Here is a 21,937-nt window from a genome sequence, read left to right on the forward strand (position 1 = left end):
AGGAATACTCGGCTCAATAGAGCTCTGACTCTTTGTCAGCCTGGCTACAGTGCTGAAAAGAAACCTGGGGTTGTTCTTATTTTCTTCAATTAGTGATGAGTAGTAAGATGTCCTAGCTTTACGGAGGGCTTTTTTTTATAGAGCAACAGACTCTTTTTCCAGGCTAAGTGAAGATCTTCTAAATTAGTGAGACGCCATTTCCTCTCCAACTTACGCTTTAAGCTGCGAGTTTGTGAGTTATACCACGGAGTCTGGCACTTCTGATTTAAGGCTCTCTTTTTCAGAGGAGCTACAGCATCCAAAGTTGTCTTCAGTGAGGATGTAAAACTATTGACGAGATACTCTATCTCACTCACAGAGTTTAGGTAGCTACTCTGCACTGTGTTGGTATATGGCATTAGAGAACATAAAGAAGGAATCATATCCTTAAACCTAGTTACAGCGCTTTCTGAAAGACTTCTAGTGTAATGAAACTTATTCCCCACTGCTGGGTAGTCCATCAGAGTAAATGTAAATGTTATTAAGAAATGATCAGACAGAAGGGGGTTTTCAGGGAATACTGTTAAGTCTTCAATTTCCATACCATAAGTCAGAACAAGATCTAAGATATGATTAAAGTGGTGGGTGGACTCATTTACATTTTGAGCAAAGCCAATTGAGTCTAATAGATTAAATGCAGTGTTGAGTGTTGGGGAAAGTGTAGTGACACGGACCCACAACAGGGGGCGCAAATGAACGGTCAATAGATGAGCCAACAGGTAACAATTTAATGTTGTGAATGTGCACAATGACTATACAGACAATCTCAGAATATGATAGCAGTCAATACACAAAGGTGACGTGTGGCCAGGCTCGAGGATAGAAGACGTCTGTCCTGAGAAGCGCCGGAACCACACGATTTCCGCCGCCACTGAACCTGGTGAATACTGGAGCCGCCAAGTCCCGAATTCCCAGGTGATCACCGTTCCCGACTGTCGGATCTGGTACTGCTGGTGAGGAGCACAAACAGTGAGATGTGGGTGTGTGCACACCCAGTAACAAAAACACTCAGAAGGTGGAAAGTCACCTCCACCTCTAATCACACACTCGTGCAGCTCCTGTTAACCACTTATCTGGTTGGAGTGTGAAGCCGTCGCTGATCACACCAAACGCCAATCCCACAGATAAGGAAACACAGGAAAACAGCTGCAAAGAAGTTCAGACTATTAGTCAGTGTTTTCAGTTTAGCAGAGAATTACCTTCACAGGTAGATGATATCTCGGCAATGAGGTGGAGATGACGTCCGGGTTTTATGGAGTAGTATGATGAAGCGTAGATGGGTGACAGCTGTCATGAGATAATGAGTGACAGCTGTCAGCCGGCTGTGTCCGTGGTGGCAGCGCCCTCTCGTGCCTGAAGCCTGCACTTCAGGCAGGGCGCCCTCTGGTGGTGGGCCAGCAGTACCTCCTCTTCTGGCGGCCCACACAACATTGAGGCTGTCATTCTCAGCATCTGTGTGGATGTTAAAATCACCCACTATAATTATCTTATCTGAGCTAAGCACTAAGTCAGACAAAAGGTCAGAAAATTCACAGAGAAACTCACAGTAACGACCAGGTGGATGATAGATAATAACAAATAAAACTGGTTTTTGGGACTTCCAATTTGGATGGACAAGACTAAGAGTCAAGCTTTCAAATGAATTAAAGCTCTGTCTGGGTTTGGATTAATTAATAAGCTGGAATGGAAGATTGCTGCTAATCCTCCGCCTCGGCCCGTGCTACGAGCGTTCTGGCAGTTAGTGTTGTGAAAGTGTAGTGACACGGACCCACAACAGGGGGCGCAAATGAACAGACAATAGAAGGAGTCAAATTTGAACACTTTACTGTTGTGAATGCCACAACCATACACAGATTATAGAATGATACAAAGTCAATGGATAAAGGTGTTGTGTGGGCAGGCTCGACGATAGGAGACGTCCATCTAGAGAAGAACCGGAAACACACGATTTCCTCCGAACCCGAAGGATACTGGAGCCGCCAGGTCCCGAGTCCCCCAGGTGGCCACCGTCTCCGCGTGTCGGATCTGGTACTGCTGGCGAAGAGCAAAGACAGTCAAGTGTGGGTGTGTGTACACCCAGTAACAACAACGGTGGGAATTCCACCTCCACCTCAAATCACACACTCGTGCAGCTCCTGTTTAAGCACTTATCTGGAAAGAGTGAGAGGCGAAGACGTCGGCACTCTCACAAACCACCAATCAGCTGACAAGGCTCCACAGGACAACGGCTGCTAACAGAGCACACGTAAGTTATAATTCCTTTAGTACGGCAGAGAATATTACTTCCTTAGAAGAACGATATCTCGGCGACGTGGTGGTGTCATCCTGCTTTTATCTGGGATGAAGTGCAGATGATTGGTGACAGCTGTCACAGTTGATGAGTGACAGCTGTCACCTCGGCTGTTCCTGTGAGGCGGCAGCGCCCTCTAGTGCCTGAAGCCCGCACTTCAGGCAGGGTGCCCTCTGGTGGTGGGCCAGCAGTACCTCCTCTTCTGGCGGCCCACTCAACAGTTAGTGTGACTCGGGGGTGTTGACTCATTTAAACTAACATATTCATCCTGCTGTAACCAGGTTTCTGTAAGGTAGAATAAATCAATATGTTGATCAATTATTATATCATTTACTAACAGGGACTTAGAAGAGAGAGACCTAATGTTTAATAGACCACATTTAATTGTTTTAGTCTGTGGTGCAGTTGAAGGTGCTATATTATTTTTTCTTTTTGAATTTTTATGCTTAAATAGATTTTTACTGGTTATTGGTGGTCTGTGAGCAGGCACCGTCTCTACGGGGATGGCAGGGGGAGAGAAGCTGCAGAGAGGTGTGTAAGACTACAACTCTGCTTCCTGGTCCCAACCCTGGATATTCACGGTTTGGAGGATTTAAGAAAATTGGCCAGATTTCTAGAAATGAGAGCTGCTCCATCCAAAGTGGGATGGATGTCGTCTCTCCTAACAAGATCAGGTTTTCCCCAGAAGCTTTGCCAATTATCTATGAAGCCCACCTCATTTTTTTTTTTTTTAGAGATAGACAAGAGAGAAAAAGAGAGGACTTAATTTTTACTCTTAACACTTGCTTTGACAATGTAATGTTTCCCATGTCAATAAAGCTCCTTTGAAATTTAAAATTGAGAAAGAGAGAGACAGAGAGCGAGAGGGAGTGCTGTTTTTTCTTTCAGGCTATAAAAGTCCATAAAAAAATAAAAGTACTTCATTCTTAGTACTTAAGCTCTGGTATTGGAAAAGTATTGGTATCGACACGTCCAAACTCAGGTATTGGGATTGGATCGGAAGTGGAAAAAATGTGGATCTGTGTATCCCTACTCAGTCTAATGATTAAGGATCATATAAATTAGAATCAAAGTCCATAGACAAGATCTACCTTTTAGTTTAATGGTAAAACATCAAAGGATTCAGGACCACACATCAAAGCCAATATCCAATTACAACAGGGGTGGGCAACTTGTTCCAGAAAGGGCCAACTGGGTGCAGGTTTTCTTTGCAGCCACTGACTCCACCAGGTGATTTCACTGATTAACTGATTCCATCTGCTCAAAGTGATATTAATCAGTGAAATCACCTGGTGGAACCAGTGGCTGCAAAGAAAACCTGCACCCTCTTAGCCTTTTCTGGAACAAGTTGCCCACCCCGAATTAGAACAAAGTTAGTGGACAAGATCCAAACATTAGTCTATTGATTAAGTATTTAGTAATCAAAACAAAAGGTCAAAGGCAGGACACACCCGTTATTTTAATAATCAATGATCAAGGGAATAAGGACAAAATATCAAAGCCACATGGTACCTATTATTCTGCTGACTAAGGATCAAAGGAACCAGGACCAAAGTCCAAAGTTCAGGATCTGCACCAATATTTAGTAAATGCTTCCTTGTCCCAAAGCCAGCCTCTCCATCAAATTCCATTGAAATCCATTTGCATGGCTTTGAGATATGTGAATGTATATGTAAATAAGTAAATGGTCATGTGAGCACATATCTTTTGTGGATGTTAAAAACATGGAACTGAACTGGACTCTCCTTAAGCCCTCAATCCTCAAGATGCTCACTGTGACTCATTTTCCTTTGTGACATCAGCATGTTTTCCTGGTACGTATGGTGACGGCTGCTCTCAGCACTGCAGCTGTCCTCGGGGAATGTCCTGTCACCACGTCTCTGGAGACTGTGGTTGTCCTTCCGGATTCACCGGTACCGGCTGCGAACAGGGTGAGTCTGTCTGACAAATCTAGTTTAGAAAATGTAGAGCTAATTTGAAAGATTCAGAATCAGATTTTGCTACATTGTAAGAAAGTCCCCAACAGTATCCATCTCCATCAGTCTGTGTTGAAGGAACTTACGGGGAGAACTGTAACCAGGTCTGCCGGTGCTCAGAGACAAACCAGCTCTGCCACCCAGTGTCTGGATCATGTTACTGCGCTCCAGGTTTCCGTGGCTCCAAATGTGACCAAAGTACGTCATAAAGGACATCATTCAGTGACTCCTCTTTCTGCATTGTTCTTATGCACCTCACATTTTTGTATTTTTAGCATGTGGAGAAGGTCGTTATGGCCCCAGCTGTGAAAGGGAGTGTCAGTGCAAAAACGGTGGGCGGTGCATTCCTACCACTGGCACCTGTGAGTGTCCAGCTGGATTTATCGGCGCTTACTGCAACCTCAGTGAGTCTATCTAAAATGTTCATTATGTAAGAAGTGTTACAGGTTGATGTTTGCACAACGAGATGATGACAGTCTGGTGTGCCTTTTGTCAGCATGTCCAGCTGGGTGTTACGGTGTAGACTGTGCTCAGGTGGCACTGTGTGCAGATGGGGCCAAGAATGATGCTGTCACTGGTCAATGTGTGTGCCCCTCTGGACGGACAGGACACGCCTGTGAACACAGTAAGTTTGGTTGTTGTGGCGTTCTCATGACACTTCTTTTTGGCCTCAGTGTACAGCCTCCAGACTTGGCCGTTGTTGGACATATGGAGCTTAGATATTAGGAAGTATTTTGTCGTTTTCATGCACAACAGTGAAATTGTGGGTCTCTAGTTATCTTAAAAACACATGAATGTTTGTATCCAAACCTGCCCAAAGGCTGTGAGGTCAGGAGGAAAAAAACAAAACAATAAAACAGGTTTCCCATGTGCCTGTTGCTTTAAATGGAAAAGAGGTGGTACTGGCCACGCCCTCCCTTCCAGAGAGGGGTGATTCCACCTTTATCTGCTTAAGTCAAGTCGTGATGTCACACTGCCTATGAATTCGACTTCTGGGTCCAAACACATGCACTAACTCCAATCACAGGAACTGTTTATTCTCACATAATTTTCTTAAACCCCAGAACAATTGAAGAAAGAATCAAAGTTTTTTTTTTTTTCAGTCAAACAGGGTTTTGTTTGCTGACATCTACCCCAATGGAATAATTGGAAAGTGGAGGATAAAAGTAGATTAAAAAGCTTCGCTCAGTTCTGTCCTGCTGCACACGCAAGTCAAAATGACTGTTAATTGTTTATGGAAGCAGTGTGATATAACAGACATATTTAAAGCACGGTTGGTGATGATGGGACCGGCGTCTTGTCAAGGTTGGGTTCGGCACACCATAGGGGTTTTCTCCCCCTTTGCCTTTGCCAGGCAAAAGGGGAAAACATACACATTACAGGCAATATTTTGCCTGTAATGTGTATGAAGTCCTCTGGTCAGATGACACAAACATATTGAAGAATGAATCTGTGACTTTGTGCAGTGATGTGCTTTTTATTTTTTGTTTGTTGCGATGTTGCTGAATGTAGATATCACATTGACTATGTTAATTCTTTGCTAAATACATTTACAATCATCATTTAGTTACCTACATGCCCTGGATGCTGTGTCCTGCGTTATTTTACATAGTATCTAACGAATGCTCTTTGGTGAATATATTTTTGCTTGATGTGTGTATGTGTGGACACATTGTTTGGTTTTGATCACAGGATAACTAATTTTGAGGTGGTTAGTTTGATTTTGAAAGAAGAGTTTGGGGTTTTGTGAATGTAGTTTGAATCTTTGTATTTGTATTTAAGGTTTTGAGAAAATGGGTAGAGGTATAAACAAGTGTGTTTTAGCAACTGGGGATAAACTATAAAGGTAGACTGAACCAGAAATTAACCCCTTGCCAAAGGAGTGGGAGTGGTTTTACCGGGTGTGTTAAGTCTGCAGAAATTTTTTTTGAAAACTGACCTTTCACTTTATTCAGTTTTCTTCATCTAATTTGACTGTGTGTTTGGCCTCAGGCTGCCCTCCAGGCCGGTTTGGGGACCAGTGCGTTGGCCGCTGTAGCTGTAACAATGGAGGGGTGTGTGACTCTGTAACCGGCGCCTGCACCTGTGGTCTGGGCTGGACTGGTGCACGCTGTGACAAAGGTAACGCCATTCACGCAGTTAAAACCAGAATGAATCATTTTTGTTGGGATGGCTAAATCACATGTACACTACATAGTGTTTTTAGTGTAAACCTCCCACTTACCTCTGAACACAGGACACCATTAAATCCAGAAACTGGATCCAGCTTCTTGTGATCCATTCCTTGTTTTTGCTTGTGTCCCAGAATGCCCTGCAGGCAAATTTGGTGCTGACTGCCTGCTAACATGTAACTGTCAGAATAACAGCACTTGTGACAGGGTGACAGGAGCGTGTCAGTGTGGTCCAGGGTACTATGGACACGCATGTGAACACGGTGAGCACTGCACAGAACAGACACTGAAATATTAATGTACTTTTGATGTGATTCATTGAACCAAACAATTGAAATCTTTAATATGGTTTATGTTCTCAGCCTGTCCGCCTCTTTTTTTCGGGTCGATGTGCCAGCTGTGGTGCGACTGCATGAATGGCGCCTCTTGCCACCCTGTGTCCGGCCAGTGCGCCTGTCCTCCAGGTTACCAAGGCGATCACTGTCAAAAAGGTTAGTCAGTCTGCACTCAGAAATTTCCAGGCTTTTTAAAGACAAACAGATTTCTGAAAGTTTGTCTTCTCCCGATCCTGTCCTGCCAGTGTGCGAGCTGGGTACCTATGGTCACGGCTGTACCAAACTGTGCGACTGTGAGGACGATGCACCATGTGATCACGTGACTGGACAATGTCTCTGCTCTTCAGGAAAGACTGGGTCCAGATGCAACATCGGTAACTGTGGAAATGCAGATCTTGGTGCCGACTGACAGTTCACCAGCCTGTCCACCACTCAGTCCTTTAATTCCTCAGGGAAAGACGAGCATGTCCTCGTTGGAACGTCTCCTTGGGGAAATGGGAACATGTACCCAGCTCAGTTTATCTGGCAGACAGCAACACTTACAATATGGACATAATGTAGGAGTTTTTTTGGGACAGGTGACAACTGACTCAAATTTTAGTGATGACCTGAGATGAATTATAGGTTTTCCATTCATCAAGGAAATTATGTTTTGAAATACACGAAACATTATTATAACCCCAACAACTTGAAAACTAAAAGCTTGATTTTCACAAAGCATTTGGGGAGACTGGGGCTAACCTATAACATAAACCATGAAATTCTGTGTCAGATCTTTAAAATACTGCAAAATCATTAAATGAATGTTAAAGAAAGAAAAAAGGGGGGGTGCATAAAGAAAATTCGTAAGGCATTTTATTTTTTCTGCTCTGGAATAGTCCAACGACATTTATGAAGAATCTTAACACTGAAAGACTGGCTTTTACTAAACATTTTTTTAGGTTTATTTTAATGAGCAAGTGGATAATTATTCCATGGAATATGACCTGTAAATAGATACGGAGTCCATCCCCTTCAGTTTAACACGATAACTAAAACAATAAACTGCACATTAAACTTTTAACTCTGATGGCCCAGATCAATCAAAAATAACTTTGTTCTGCCATTGTAACAATATCCTATAGATGTGTTTGCCACTTAGTGGATAGTTGGTGGATTAGGAGCAGGTGTGGTTGTCACTGAGAGAGAGTAAAAGTTTATCATCCAGACCAGTAGTGCACAACACATTTTCCATCTGTCCCTGCACTGCGCCACACGATTAGCTCATTCGGGTGAGTGGTTGCACACACAATTCAGTTAATCATTTTGGGGCGGAGCAGGGACAGATGAAGAATGTGTACAATTGGTGGTAGTTCACACATTAATGAGAAGGAAAAACCCTTCACAAAAGTCTGCTGAACCTTTGTGCAATGAACCGCACTGGATTATTTGGATGCATCATGTTAATCGTGACTGTCGATTTTGTGTCAGACTGCAGCCCAGATCACTACGGGCCAGACTGTGGGCAGAGCTGTAGCTGTGAGAACGGGTCACAGTGTGACCGTCGGAGCGGCCGCTGCACCTGCCTGTACGGCTATATCGGACCCTCCTGTCAGGAAGGTAATAATTAACCTGCATCCCTGCTGTCTTCAGCGGTTAGATACTTAGCGACGGCAGCAAAACCAGAGTCAGAGTGCGAGCATCATTTTAGCTGAGATGACAAATAAGTGAATTACTAGTTTAAGTGCTGACAGCAGTCAGGTGCTGGAGGTGTTCTGGTCACAAGTGCAGAAGTTGCACTTTCCAGTTCTTATTGACACTGACTATAAATGTCTGTTTTTCTCAGACGGAGCCCTGCACGTAGACTACAGGAGCAGCAGGGGAGAATCGCACCATGACAACTCATTATAGTAGCTCCTGAGACAGTTTTTACTGCAGACTACGGCAGGTGAACGTGTGGGACAGGACGCCGTAATGAGCAGCTGAACCCCTTCATGGAAAAAGACTCTAAGGAGAAACATGATTCCATGTTTGGACGAGAGCTGCACCAGAGTCCTACAAACTATTTACGTTACACCTGAACTTTTTCTGTCCGACTGTAACCAAATGCCTCAAGTCTTCAAGATGCATGTTTCTTACAAGACAAACAAACCTGAAATGTGTTTTACAGTAATTAATGGTCTTCTGTATTTTCAAATTGTCTATGAAATATTTGTAGGTGCTTTATGTAAATTAATTGCCTCTAATTTTGTATGAAAACATATCTGAAGAATGATGGAATTTGTAAACATTTCTTCACTTGGCACAGATTTTCTGTTTACAGCATGAAGTCCACCAGTACTTTTTACGAGAAGCAGATGGGTCCACAAATATTTGGCCAGTGACAAATTTCATAATTTAATAATACACCATCACAATGGAGTTAAACTGAAACTATCAAGATGTTTGTAGTGTTATCTAATTCAAGGGGTTTAACAAAAATATCAAATGTAATTACTTCAGAATTTCAATTTCTGCACACATTTCATCCATTTTTCAGAGGACAAAAGTAAATGAACAAAGTAAACACAAAAATGACTGCTGATATAAAACACTGAACAATTCCAAGCCAATGAATATGTCTTGCACTTGATTTACATAAAATATGGTGACTACACTGGAAGTGAGAAGGGATGTTGCAAACATGCTGAAAAATTGGTAAGCTCATCGTGCGACCAACTAACAGTTCTGTTGAAGATTGCGATGACAGAACCATAAGTGTCTTACACAGCATTGGTGAGTGGCTTAAACTGACGTACTACATCAGAACTGCCTGACATTAAGCAGCACCTGGCGCGACAGGATTCAACTGTGGATAAGTTATTTATCTCGGCAATTACAGATGGCCGTATCTGCTCTGCGGATGAACGAGTTCTGCTCTATTTTCTTCGACGCTGCTGATCTTTACTTTGCCAATTGGCGCGCAACTACTCAACTGGTCGCACACATCAACAATCAAGACAGCACTGCACCGATATCCAGCAGGAGGATTGTCAATATGAGAGAAGATCAGAACACCATTCTACAGCAGCTCCGCAAGAAGATGAGCACAACTCAGAACAAACAACCTGGCTAAGATGAAGTGTGCCTCGAGCTGGTTAACAGCATTGCCATTAAAGTTGGAAAACTTCAACCTGAACAAGAGGGAATTTCACGATGCACTCAGTCTTAGGTACTGCTGGATACCAAAGTACAACCCCAATTACATTGAAGTTGGGACGTTGTGTAAAATGTAAATGAGAACAGAATTGTTATGTGAGGGACGCGGACCGAGGAGCGGCCCAGAGTCCAACAGAACCCAGCACTAATTGACCAGAAGCAGCTCCAGAAAGAAAAACAGATTTATTACTGTCACCCTGTGCTGTACATAAAATCTAAATAATAAAAGTCTGGTGAGGTGGACAAGTGGCGCACTCTCTCAGCGCCACAACAGATCCGAGCCCGAATCTTCTGGACTCAATCGTTCCGTCAACACCCCCCCCCCCCCCCCCCCCCCCCCCAGGTGGCTTTCCAGAACAATGCTCTGTGAAGGAGGAGCAGAAGTGAGGTTATTCATACTATCATTATCCACAATTTTCTCCACAGAGGCACACTTGTCAGCAACACGTTCAGATCTTACTGCGGACCTACTTCACACAAACAGCTGTTCACAGTGAGTGGAAGATCATCAATCCCTTCACCACAGCCGTGAGGAGCAATCAGAACAATTATCTTCAATTCTTTAATTTTAACTGCATCAAACGCCACAACATATAAACAATTTAGCTTTTAGGAATAATCACCTCTGACGTGTGCTGACAGCGCTTGCCTCTCACCCTCATCCTCCTTCACAGACGTGATGTCAGCCTCTGGAGCAGCCCTCGGCGTCCTCACATACTCTTCACAAGAATGCAACAAAGTTCAATTCTCCGGCAATCCAGTCCAACTCACTGCCGGCCTAAATGCAGCTTCTCATTACCACATAGGTACCAGCTGAAAGCCCTTAGATCTGCACTTCCTCCTAATAGAGAGCCGCACGAGATCACAGCAGGTGCAGCCAATCATCATAATAAAGGTGAGAGACTCTTCTGCAGCACAGCTTTCCCAGAGATCAGTTCCAAACCACCTAGGAAGGAAAATAAACACACGTCCAAAAAAACCATGTCCACCCCAGCCCCCCAGCACACAACAAGAATATAATGATTTGCAAATCCTCTTCAACCTATATTCAATTGAATACACCACAAAACAAGATATTTAATGTTCAAACTGATAAACGTTTTTGTGCAAATATTTCCCCATTTTGAAAATGTTTCAAAAAAGCTGGGACAGTGGTATGTTTACCACTGTGTTACATCACCTTTCCTTCTAACAACACTCAATAAACGTTTGGGAACTGAGGACACTAATTGTTGAAGCTTTGTAGGTGGAATTCTTTCCCATTCTTGCTTGATGTACGATTTCAGTTGTTCAACAGTCCGGGATCTCTGTTGTTGTATTTTGTGCTTCATAATGTGCCACACATTTTCAGTGGGCGACAGGTCTGGACTGCAGGCAGGCCAGTCTAGTACCCGCACTCGTTTACTATGAAGCCACACTGTTTTAACACGTGCAGAATGTGGCTTGGGGTTGTCTTGCTGAAATAAGCAGGGACGTCCCTGAAAAAGACGTTGCTTGGATGGCAGCATGTGTTGCTCCAAAACCTGGATGTACCTTTCAGCACTGATGGTGCCATCACAGATGTGTAAGTTTCCCATGCCATGGGCACTAACACACCCCCATACCATCACAGATGCTAGCTTTTGAACTTTGTGCTGGTAACAATCTGGATGGTCTTTTTCCTCTTTTGTCCGGAGGACATGACGTCCATGATTTCCAAAAACAATTTGAAATTTGGACTCTTCAGACCACAGCATGTTTCCACTTTGTGTGTGCCCATTTCAAATGAACTCGGGCCCAGAGAAGGCAGCGGCGTTTCTGGATGTTGTTGATGTATGGCTTTTGCTTTGCATGGTAGAGTTTTAACTTGCACCTGTAGATGTAGTGATTAATTGTGTTAACTGACAATGGTTTTCTGAAATGTTCCTGAGCCCATGCAGTGAGATCCTTTACATAATGATGTCGGTTTTTAACGCAGTGCCGCCTGAGGGATCGAAGGTCACGGGCATTCAGTGTTGGTTTTCGGCCTTGCTGCTTACGTGTAGAAAGTTCTCCAGATTCTCTGAATCTTCTGATTATGCAGATCTGCAGATGATGGAATCCCTAAATTCCTTGCAATTGAACATTGAGGTACATTGTTCTTAAACTGTTGGACTATTTTTTCACAGTTGTTCACAAAGTGGTGATCCTCACCCCATCTTTGCTTGTGAATAGCTGAGACTTTTGAGGATGCTCCTTTTATACCCAATCATGAGACTCATCTGTTTCCAATTAGCCTGTTCACCTGTGGAATGTTCCAAATAGGTGTTCTTTGAGCATTCATCAACTTTCCCAGTCTTTTATTTGCTCATTTCAAAATGAGCAAATATTTGCACATAAACAAAAAAGTCGTAGTTTGAACATTAAATATCTTGTCTTTTTGGTGTATTCATTTGAATATAGGTTGAAGAGGATTTGCAAATCACTGTCTTGTTTTTATTTACATTTCACACAATGTCCCAACTTCATTGGAATTGGGGTTCTACCTCCCATCTGCATGTCCTTGAGGCAAGAGATTCAATGTTGATCATACAATGTCATGTATGAAAGGCAGATTCGTCTACAGGAGGCATAATGATGTAGACTTGTGTGTAATTCTTTTCGAGGACATATACCGTAATGTTGAGCCACACCTTCAGACGTTGACAGGAGAAGTTTTAACCGTCAGCGTGCATGCTTTTTTTTTTTTTTTTAAGGGTTTTTAACCCTTTCTCAATAACAGTGACCATGACCAGGGATACCACCAAGGCAACACTGTCAATTTGTCAAAGAGTTACAGTCTTCTACATCTGTGATTGGCACAACTTTTGTCTATTGCATTACCGGAATGGAATAGAAAGGAATTTCATACAAGAAAACAGATCAATCTCCCATGTGCCTTCTGGAAAACGAGCTGACCCCCCCCCCCCCCTTTTTTTTTTTGAAAATCTTAAAGTTGACCCTACATGCACATTTTGACTGCTTCAGTTCAACACTGTGGTGGTTTAGAGGAAAAATCACAAAAGTCACGCTGTGGACCTGGCTGCATTACAACGATGATCCTCAGTCTGAGGTGGAATCAGTATAAAACATTCACATGAACCTTTTCCAGGCTGGAGTGTGGAAACATTTTCTTCTAATTTTATATGTAAACTGCTTCGTATTTATATGTCACACCTGAACGCAGCATGTTCCAAAAAGATCAGACCTCCAGGGTGTTAAATGTTCCCCTGAATGACCCAGAATGAGGAGCTCCAACAAATAAAGTCACGCTGTCATTTACTTTTTATCATTTCATTTTCACTGAAGATCAAAGCTGTACATCCTGTCTAAGTTCAGAGTCAAGCACAGTGCATATAGCCACACCTGCAAAACAAAACAAACAAAAAAACTAAAAAGGCAGAGGTGATCACAAATATATACAACAGTCCGAGTACAGGTATGTACAGAGAGTTCCTCATGATGCACACCACACGAAATCGATTTCTCTCCCAGTCTTCATACAATAGTGATAGGAAAATGCAGCATGATGACCAAAAAAATAAAAAGTATACATATATTTATATTTTTTAAATTCTCCCTACTATGTTAAAGGCTAAAACATAAAAATATATTCTCTGTACACCCTAAAACCTTAAATATAATAAGCTCTCTGCCATCTGTGGGTCTTGTTTCGCTTTACGAGTCGTTAATGTCACAACAGCGATTGTGATGAAACTGGGACCTGTTAAAGCGTGAATGTCTTCGTGTGAAGCATCGACACGTACCTCTACAGAGTGGTTTTATTTTGGCAGGTGGAACAAAAATGCACAGCGATACCGTTAAAGTCTCAAAGGAATCTGCTTCCTCTCCCTGCTGATGGAAATATTAAGACACACAAACTCCAGTTAACGTTTTTTTTAATCATTATTCTGAGAGAACGGCTTGTAGTCACGCCCACATATACAGGACCTAAAACCAGACGCTGACTAATACGACAGGTTAACACAGAGAATAGTTTTTCTGTCATACAAACAGACAGGATCAACAGCAGGGACACAAATATTAACTTACTGAAAAACACGCACATCCTTATGCAGTAATGTTAAATGTGACTCTACCTACACCTGATTCCTTGCTGGTAATCTGTACTATGTTTGCGTAGAATGTTAGCAAAGATCAACAGGTGTTATTAAGCGTGCTAATCCTACAACGCCCCCTGTATGGGGTCCATATGCTTCCATGCAATCCACTTGTGCTTTAAAAAAAAAAAAAAAAAAAAAAAAAAATCAGAGAATGAACATTGACTACAGCGCAGCTTTCGCAGTAGACTATTTCCTGCACGTCTCAGGTCATCTGCTGCCTGAGGTGAATCGTAACTGTTCCTAAAGCGAGTAGCTGCACGTACGCGTTCCGTATATGAAGGTCGGAAATGTTTACTGGTATAAAAGCGTGGCTGAGTAAAGATACACACGCAGAGGAAAGTCCGTACTGTAGATAGATAACAACATGCTTTAAACATGACTGCAGGAAGTCAGAATGAAGCGCTCGTGTCGTCACAGATAATCTTTGGCTCAAACCACGCAAAATATCACGCACATAGGCAGGCAAATACGAGTAAATGCAACGTTGGACTGACACCACCGGCTCCGTTCCCTGAGCTGCTAAACAATTCAAACTCTATTCTGAAGCACTTCTCATCCTGTGAAGCTACTCGTCTACGCCAAAGCATGGTCGTCGTATGTAAATAAGGCAAAAATATTTGGAACTAAATGGAACTATTTCCTGTGAGGCTGATATGAACCTTGTACCTGCTAACACAGTGATTTCACGCAGTCTATCATTGTTATGTTTCAGGATGAAGGAATAAGCGTCTTCACCCTCTCAGTCTTGCCGAGTGCACGACTTTACCGCACGTCGTGCAAAACGCACGCACTGCCAGTGAAGACTAGGAGGAGAGCAGGATTACGCAGAGGGTTCTATAGTGCAACGGCGGTGAGATCAGACAGTTTCCACACCTTAACAACAACAACAAAAACAACAACCCTCCACTATGCTGACAACACTAAAGTGCTGATTGTTTAAGCCCTCGAGTCCGAAGGCTCGTACACCGAAAACACAGACGACAGTTGTTTTGACAGAATTGTACAGTACACGAGTGTTCGTAAACACAAAGTCTGAAGAAATGCATGGTTATGGTACATGTGCACCATATTCACACAATATGAATTTAATCTTTCTTTTAGCTGCATTCATTTAAATTTTTTTAGAAAAACCAAAAGCAAAAAAGAAATCTGGCTGCCAAGCAAGCGTGTGCTTTTTCTTAAATATATATATTTTTAAGTCTCCCTATGATTTTAAAACACGTTCAGCTGACTTGAATGTACAAGTATGAGCATACACTCTCTTCCACTCTCATCTTCATGGTCAATCCCTTCGTGTGGAGGTGACTTATTCCCCCCTTTTTCTTATCCCTGTAACTCTAAATGAGGTGCCCTGTGTGGCCTCGACGAAGCCAGACTCATGCGCCAGGGTCTCACTCAGTAAAAGCTCAAGCAAACAGAGGATCAGGCAAAAGCAGGGTGCAGTGGCTGCGACCCTGCTAGGCAGAGCTGTGCCGCATGTTAGGAGCGGTAGTCCTTTTTACTGTACGGCTTGTTCCCCAGGATGCTGTCCACCTCGTGTGTGATGGAGGATGATAACTTTGGAAGAACCTGCAAAAGAACACAAACAATTCATCTCTTATTTCTAATACAAAAAGTATTTTATGAAAGCTCAGGATCAAACAGTCAGAAATCATCAACAGTTGCGGAATAAGACCTCTAGATGGTAGTGAGCAGTAAGATTCTGGCTGCATTTGATCCTGATTTGTTTTTATAGACGTTAAAACACTGATGACAGAATATACATTAAATTACAGTTTACAGCAGTTACTTTGTAGTATACTTCATTTAAAGAACTCAAAGTATATTTTTAAATAATCTTTTAATTATATTCGGAAAACTAGATTATAGATCGAACTGCACAAAGGTTTTACGTAGATGATGACAGATTTTCATTTAACCTGATGGTCTGGCCTAAAATGCATGTGTTCACAATTTGGTGTGTTTCAGCAAAAAAAGAAAGAAAGAAAAAGAACTATTGTTTGTTTATTTCATCCAAATGTGGACCTCTGTGACCTTAATGCATTAAGTCATGCCCTGAATGCTTTTCCGGTTAAAATTCGTAATTGTGGATCTCTATGAACTCTAAATCCAAAACTGTGATTTGAAAACTGGGATGGTATTCCCTACATCTGCAATTATTTCAAATATTGATTAAACTGACCATTCTTTTCAGTGTTTATTCCAGGGCTAACCAAATACTTTATTTTTAAGGGTCATATACCGTGCATCCAGAAGTATTCACAGCGCTTCACTTTTTCCACATTTTATTACGTTACAGCCTTGTTCCAAAATGGAGCAAATTCATTTTTTCCCCTTAAAATTCTACTCCCAAGAGCCCATAATGACACGATTTTTATTTTTGCAAATTAATTAAACATTTAAAAAACTAATAAATTACTTGTGCATACGTATTCACACCCTTTGTTGATGCATCTTTAGCAGCAAATTACAGCCTCAGATCTTCTTGATTATGATGCCACAAGCTTGGTGCACCTATCTTTGGGCAGTTTTGTCCATTCCTCCTTGCAGCACCTCTCAAGCTCCATCAGGTTGGATGGGGAGCGTCATGGCACAGCCATTTTCAGAGATGTTCAATCAGGTTCAGGTCTGGGCTCTGGCTGGGCCACTCAAGGACATTCACAGAGTTGTCCTGAAGCCACTCCTTTGATATCTTGACTGTGTACTTAGGGTCATTGTCCTGCTAAAAGATGAACCACGCCCCAGTCTGAGGTCAAGAGCGTTCTGAAGCAGGTTTTCATCCAGGATGTCTTTGTACATTGCTGCATTCATCTTTCCCTTAATCCTGACCAGTCTCCCAGTTCCTACTACTGAAAAACATCCCCACAGCATGATGCTGCCACCACCATACTTCACTGTAGGGATGGTGCCTAGTTTCTCCAACCATGATGCCTGGCATTCACGGCAAAGTGAATTCCTTTGTGGCACGCCAGCTCTGACAGAGTGACTATCAGGTTCTGGGTCACCTCCCTGACTGAGGCCTTCTCCCTTAATTGCTCAGTTTAGATGAGCAGCCAGCTCTAGGAAAAGTCCTGGTGGATTCAGTCATAGACACTCTGAACTATACTTTTTTGGAATATTTATTATTAGACAAATAATGTGGTAGAATTTTCAATATGATTGGAGCATCTTTAAATTATGACCCATGTGTAATTCTTCAATTGACCGCTACCTGGCTGCCTATTGGAAATTCAAGTGGCCAATCGGATTTTTCAAAAGAGTAATGTCTAAGGACTATTTATGCTGAATCTGGTGCTTGTTTTACCATGTGAAAGACTCCTCTGTAAATATTCTGTTATCTGCTTCACTATAATGATTGATGGGAATCAAGTCCACAACATATTCAAGAACATGTGTCCAAACTGGCCCAGAAAATGGAGGGACGTGTATAAAAGTGGCTGTAATTCCTACACAGATAGTGATATTTTTGTTCAGCTTAAAGCTGAAACTCTACACTGCACACACATCTCAAATGTTTCAGTTAAACTCCATTGTGGTGGTGCAAAGAGACAAAATTACAAAATTTCAGTCACTGCAAATACATGAAGCACAACCTGAACAGGCAAGCTGGACTTGTCAGGGCCTGAAGTGAAGTCTAACATCTAAAGGTTTGTGACAGAATTTCCAGTAAAATGAGTAACAACAGGGCCCTGCGGAAATGCGAACGTTAACATTTCAGAGCCGAAATATCAAAATGTACTTAGACGAGGAGATGTATCGTATACACATCTAGTTTACCAATGTGTACACATAGAAGTACACAGGACTGTGCATGCAAAACAAAACAGAGAAGAGTAGGAATGCTCTTTAGTGAAGGTTAGACATAATGTGAAGAGGGAACAAAAACCCCCATCGGTCTGAAAACCCATTAAGAGTGCGTCTTATCAGGAGAGGAGGAAGTGGCCAAGCGATCGTCTCAAATCCCTCTGGCGAGCGCTGCTCCATGACCTTATTAACTCGGTACAGTAAAAGCAGCCGAGCGTGCAAACTACCCATGAGGCTGAGCTGCACCCAGGCATCCTGGGTGCCATTTTACAGAGTGCATAATGCAGGAATGAAATGAGTTTTTCTCCCAAAACAAACAAACGTGAGTCCTCACCTGGATGGCTCCTATGTTCTCCATCAGCTGGTCGGTGTTGGATGCGCCTAATAGGACAGAGCTCACCCCTTCATTCCGTAGGCACCACGCTGCAGAAGACCAGCAAACAGCAATGACACCCACACCACCGCTCAACACCCCCCCGAATTCACACAACACACAAATGCGCCAGGTTTTGCTTTTAAGCGTAAGAGGAGAACACGGATGCTGCTCAGCACCCTCACACAGCACCAACACTGCACACACGCCACTAATAACACAGTAAATCCACTCCTCAACCTCAACAAAAACAACCCATCTGTTGGTGTGGTATCAGAATTGTGAGCAGCATGATGTGATACATCTGCCCACTTTTGCAGTTGAGGCAAATATAGTTGTAAGAAGATTAGAGCATAACGGGATGGAGAGTTCTGTTATAAAAATAGCAGGATTATAAACCCACAACATGCTTCCACAAACGCGGCTCTGACAACAGTTGGAGGTCTTTTTGACGTTGTTGACGTACGCGCTCTTCCTTCCTTCCAGCATCAATGCACAGTGTGATTTGAGAATGCAGCAGCTGTTCCAATAGAACCAGAATTCAGGTTTAAGGCAGAAAACACTGTTCTGTAATTTTCATTCCACAATGATGCAAATTTGCCTACAGTAGAGCTGGAAGAATTTATGGTAAGTGGTGAGAGATGAGTGTGTTCACTAATGGGCCGTGAAAACTAATCTATAACACTGCATCACCGCGAGGGGGAAGAATCAGTTGGGATCTGTGCTGAGATAAGACACCGTGTCCTGGATTTACTCTGCATGCCTCTCATCTCTGATGCTTCACCAGCCCCCCAAAGCCTCTGCATCTTTTGGTGTTTGCACATTCACACCGTGATGCCCAAGAGTGAACGCGACAGTAGGATGTTATTTTAATACCGACACCGCAAACTGTTAAAAACGCCGGCACTTGGGGAAAAACATATGAAGATTCAAGACCGTTTCTATTCCATATGCTCAAGTTAATGTTACTCCTGTGTCTGAGCGTGCACTGGAGGCTCTGCACTATATCTACTCAATTTTGTTGACAGGATTCTGGTCACTGTCTCACTTATTTTGCCATGTTCTAGTCTCTCAGCACACCAACAAACAAAACATACTGCTGGGATCTGATGGCGCCGTGAAAGAGGGCGATCGGAGAGGCAGAGGGACGGACAGACAGACAGAAAGAGAGAGAGCGGCAGAGTGTATCTGCGTACCGATGGCGAGTTGGGGCAGAGTGCAGCCCAGCCGCTCCGCGATTGCCTGCAGCTCTTTCAACTTCGCCTGCTGACGCCGGCCCTCCTCGCTCAAGATCTTGTCCTTCAACCACTGGTAACCCTGTCGAAAACACAGCACACCTGCTCAAAAACACAGCCCTGCTCACACCAGTGCGCTGCAGCTCCTGCGTCATCAGGGCCTGTTTTTAAACACGTGACTCTGTCTCCTGACATCTACACCTCAGACAGAACAGCGCAACTCCAGCTGTGCTTTTTTTTTATTTTTGGAAAAGCTTTAGGAATCACAATAACACTGAAAAAGAAGACTATCAGAAAAAAAACATTATGGTACCAAAGTACTGAAATCTATCAACGTTCAGAAAATATGATACTACAAGTTTCAGTACGTCCGGAAAGTATTCACAGTGCTTCACTTTTTCCACAATTTATGTTACAGCCTTTTTCCAAAATAATTTTTTACATCAAAATTCTACTCACTACACCCCATAATGACAACATGACAAAACTTTTTGGAGACTGATCATTTTATTTTTTTAGTAAAAAAAAAAAAAAAAAACCCTAAGAAATCACATGTACATTTATTCACACCCTTTGTTGATGCACCTTTGGCAGCAATTACAGTTTCAAGTCTTCTTGAATATGATGCCACAAGCTTGACGCGCCTATCTTTGGAAAATTTTGCCCATTCCTCTTTGCAGCACCTCTCAAGCTCCATCAGGTTAGATAGGGAGCGTCGGTGCACAGCCATTTTCAGATCTCTAGAGAGATGTTCAAGTAGATTCAGGTCTGGGCTCTGGCTGGGCCACTCAAGGACATTCACAGAGTTGTCTTGAAGCCACTCCTTTCATATCTTGGCTGTGTGCTTAGGATCTTTGTTCTGCTGAAAGATGAACCATTGCCCCAGTCTGAAGTCAAGAGCACTCTAGAGCAGGTTTTCATCCAGGATGTCTCTGTACATTGCTGCATTCATCTTTCCCACAATTCTGACTAGTCTCCCAGTTCCTGCAGCTGAATACCATCCCCACAGCATGATGCTGCTACCACCATGCGTCACTGTAGGGATGGTGCCTGGTTTCCTCCAAACATGATGCCTGGCATTCATGCCGAAGAGTTCAATCTTTGTCTCATCAGACCAGAGAATTTTATTTCTCATGGCCTGAGAGTCCTTCAGGTGCCTTTTGGCAAATTCCAGGTGGGCTGCCATGTGCCTTTTACTAGTGACTTCCATTTGGCCACTCTATCATAAAGGCCTGATTGGTGGATTGCTGCAGAGACGGTTGTCTTTCTGGAAGGTTCTCCTCTCTCCACAGAGGAATGCTGGAGCTCTGACAGAGTGACCATCGGGTTCTTGGTCACCTCCCTCACTAAGGCCCTTCTCCCCCTCAGTTCAGACGGACGATCAGCTCTAGGAAGAGTTCTGTTGGAGCCAAACATCTTCCATTTCCAGATGATGTCACTGTGCTCAATGGGACCTTCAAAGTAGCAGAAATGTTTTTGTACCCTTCCCCAGATTTGTGCCTTGAGACAATACCATCTCAGAGGTCGACAGACAAGTCCTCTGACTTCATGCTTGGTTTGTGCTCTGACATGCACCCTCAGCTGTGGGACCTTATATGTAGACAGGTGTGTGCCTTTCCAAATCATGTCCAATCAACTGAATTTACTCCAGGTGGACTCCAGTTAAGCTGTAGAAACATCTCATGGATGATCAGTGGAAACAGGATGCACCTGGGCTCAATTGTGAACTTCATGGCAAAGGCTGTGAATACTTATGTACAAGTGATTTCTTAGTTTTGTTTATTTTTAATACATTTGCAAAAATCTACAAAAAGCTTTTTTTCACATTGTCATTATGGGGTACTGTGTGTAGAATTTTGAGGGGGAGAGGAAAAATTAATTTCATCCATTTTGGAATAAGGCTGTAACAAAAAATGTGGATAAAGCGCTGTGAATACGTTCTGGGTGTGCTGTACAACAACCTTACAACTTTTAAGAATAATCAGTGAGTATAAGGACCAAACAGTGCAAATGCCACAAACATTCACAGGCAACATTTAACAAGCAAAAGTGGCACATTACACAAAAACATCACCAAAAAGCCAGTGCATAACACCTACACGGATAAACCAGCACAATGAGTAAAAACGCACAATCACTGACACAAAAACCACAAATACAAGTACAGGCAGAGATTATGGAATTGTCACACGCGCGCACACACACACACACACACACACACACACACACACACACACACACACACACACACACACACACACACACACACACACACACACACACACACACACACACACACACACACACACACAATGTTCACCCAACTTTCTCTCTTCATAGCAATCTAACAAATATGACAATATATTTTCAACACAGCCATTTTGACCAGACATGTGGTGCATGAGATTGGACAGGA

At 42.9% G+C, this 21,937-nt stretch overlaps 2 protein-coding genes across 6 annotated transcripts in view; one reads left to right on the forward strand and one right to left on the reverse strand.

Moving 5' to 3' along the window:
* megf6b (multiple EGF-like-domains 6b) overlaps window positions 1-9,070 on the forward strand; it is a 128,638-nt gene extending 119,568 nt beyond the window's left edge. Inside the window, exons 26-35 of the mRNA XM_034167563.1 lie at window positions 4,132-4,260; window positions 4,372-4,503; window positions 4,581-4,709; window positions 4,802-4,930; window positions 6,298-6,426; window positions 6,611-6,739; window positions 6,839-6,967; window positions 7,057-7,185; window positions 8,282-8,410; window positions 8,637-9,070. Of these exons, the coding sequence (XP_034023454.1) occupies window positions 4,132-4,260; window positions 4,372-4,503; window positions 4,581-4,709; window positions 4,802-4,930; window positions 6,298-6,426; window positions 6,611-6,739; window positions 6,839-6,967; window positions 7,057-7,185; window positions 8,282-8,410; window positions 8,637-8,701 (1,229 nt within the window). The 3' untranslated portion in view covers window positions 8,702-9,070. The remainder of the gene's footprint in view (window positions 1-4,131; window positions 4,261-4,371; window positions 4,504-4,580; window positions 4,710-4,801; window positions 4,931-6,297; window positions 6,427-6,610; window positions 6,740-6,838; window positions 6,968-7,056; window positions 7,186-8,281; window positions 8,411-8,636) is intronic.
* A 6,026-nt stretch (window positions 9,071-15,096) lies between these two features.
* Window positions 15,097-21,937, reverse strand: part of kcnab2a (potassium voltage-gated channel, shaker-related subfamily, beta member 2 a) — a 269,685-nt gene continuing 262,844 nt past the window's right edge. For all 5 annotated transcript variants that reach the window (XM_034166220.1, XM_034166218.1, XM_034166219.1 and 2 more), the window contains 3 exons: window positions 19,483-19,603; window positions 18,248-18,336; window positions 15,097-15,678 (listed from right to left, as the gene is read on the reverse strand). In XM_034166220.1, coding sequence (XP_034022111.1) covers window positions 15,589-15,678; window positions 18,248-18,336; window positions 19,483-19,603 — 300 coding nt within the window. In that variant the 3' untranslated portion in view covers window positions 15,097-15,588. The remainder of the gene's footprint in view (window positions 15,679-18,247; window positions 18,337-19,482; window positions 19,604-21,937) is intronic.

The sequence above is a fragment of the Thalassophryne amazonica genome, chromosome 3 (genome assembly GCF_902500255.1).
Source record: "Thalassophryne amazonica chromosome 3, fThaAma1.1, whole genome shotgun sequence".
Lineage (NCBI taxonomy): Eukaryota > Metazoa > Chordata > Actinopteri > Batrachoidiformes > Batrachoididae > Thalassophryne > Thalassophryne amazonica.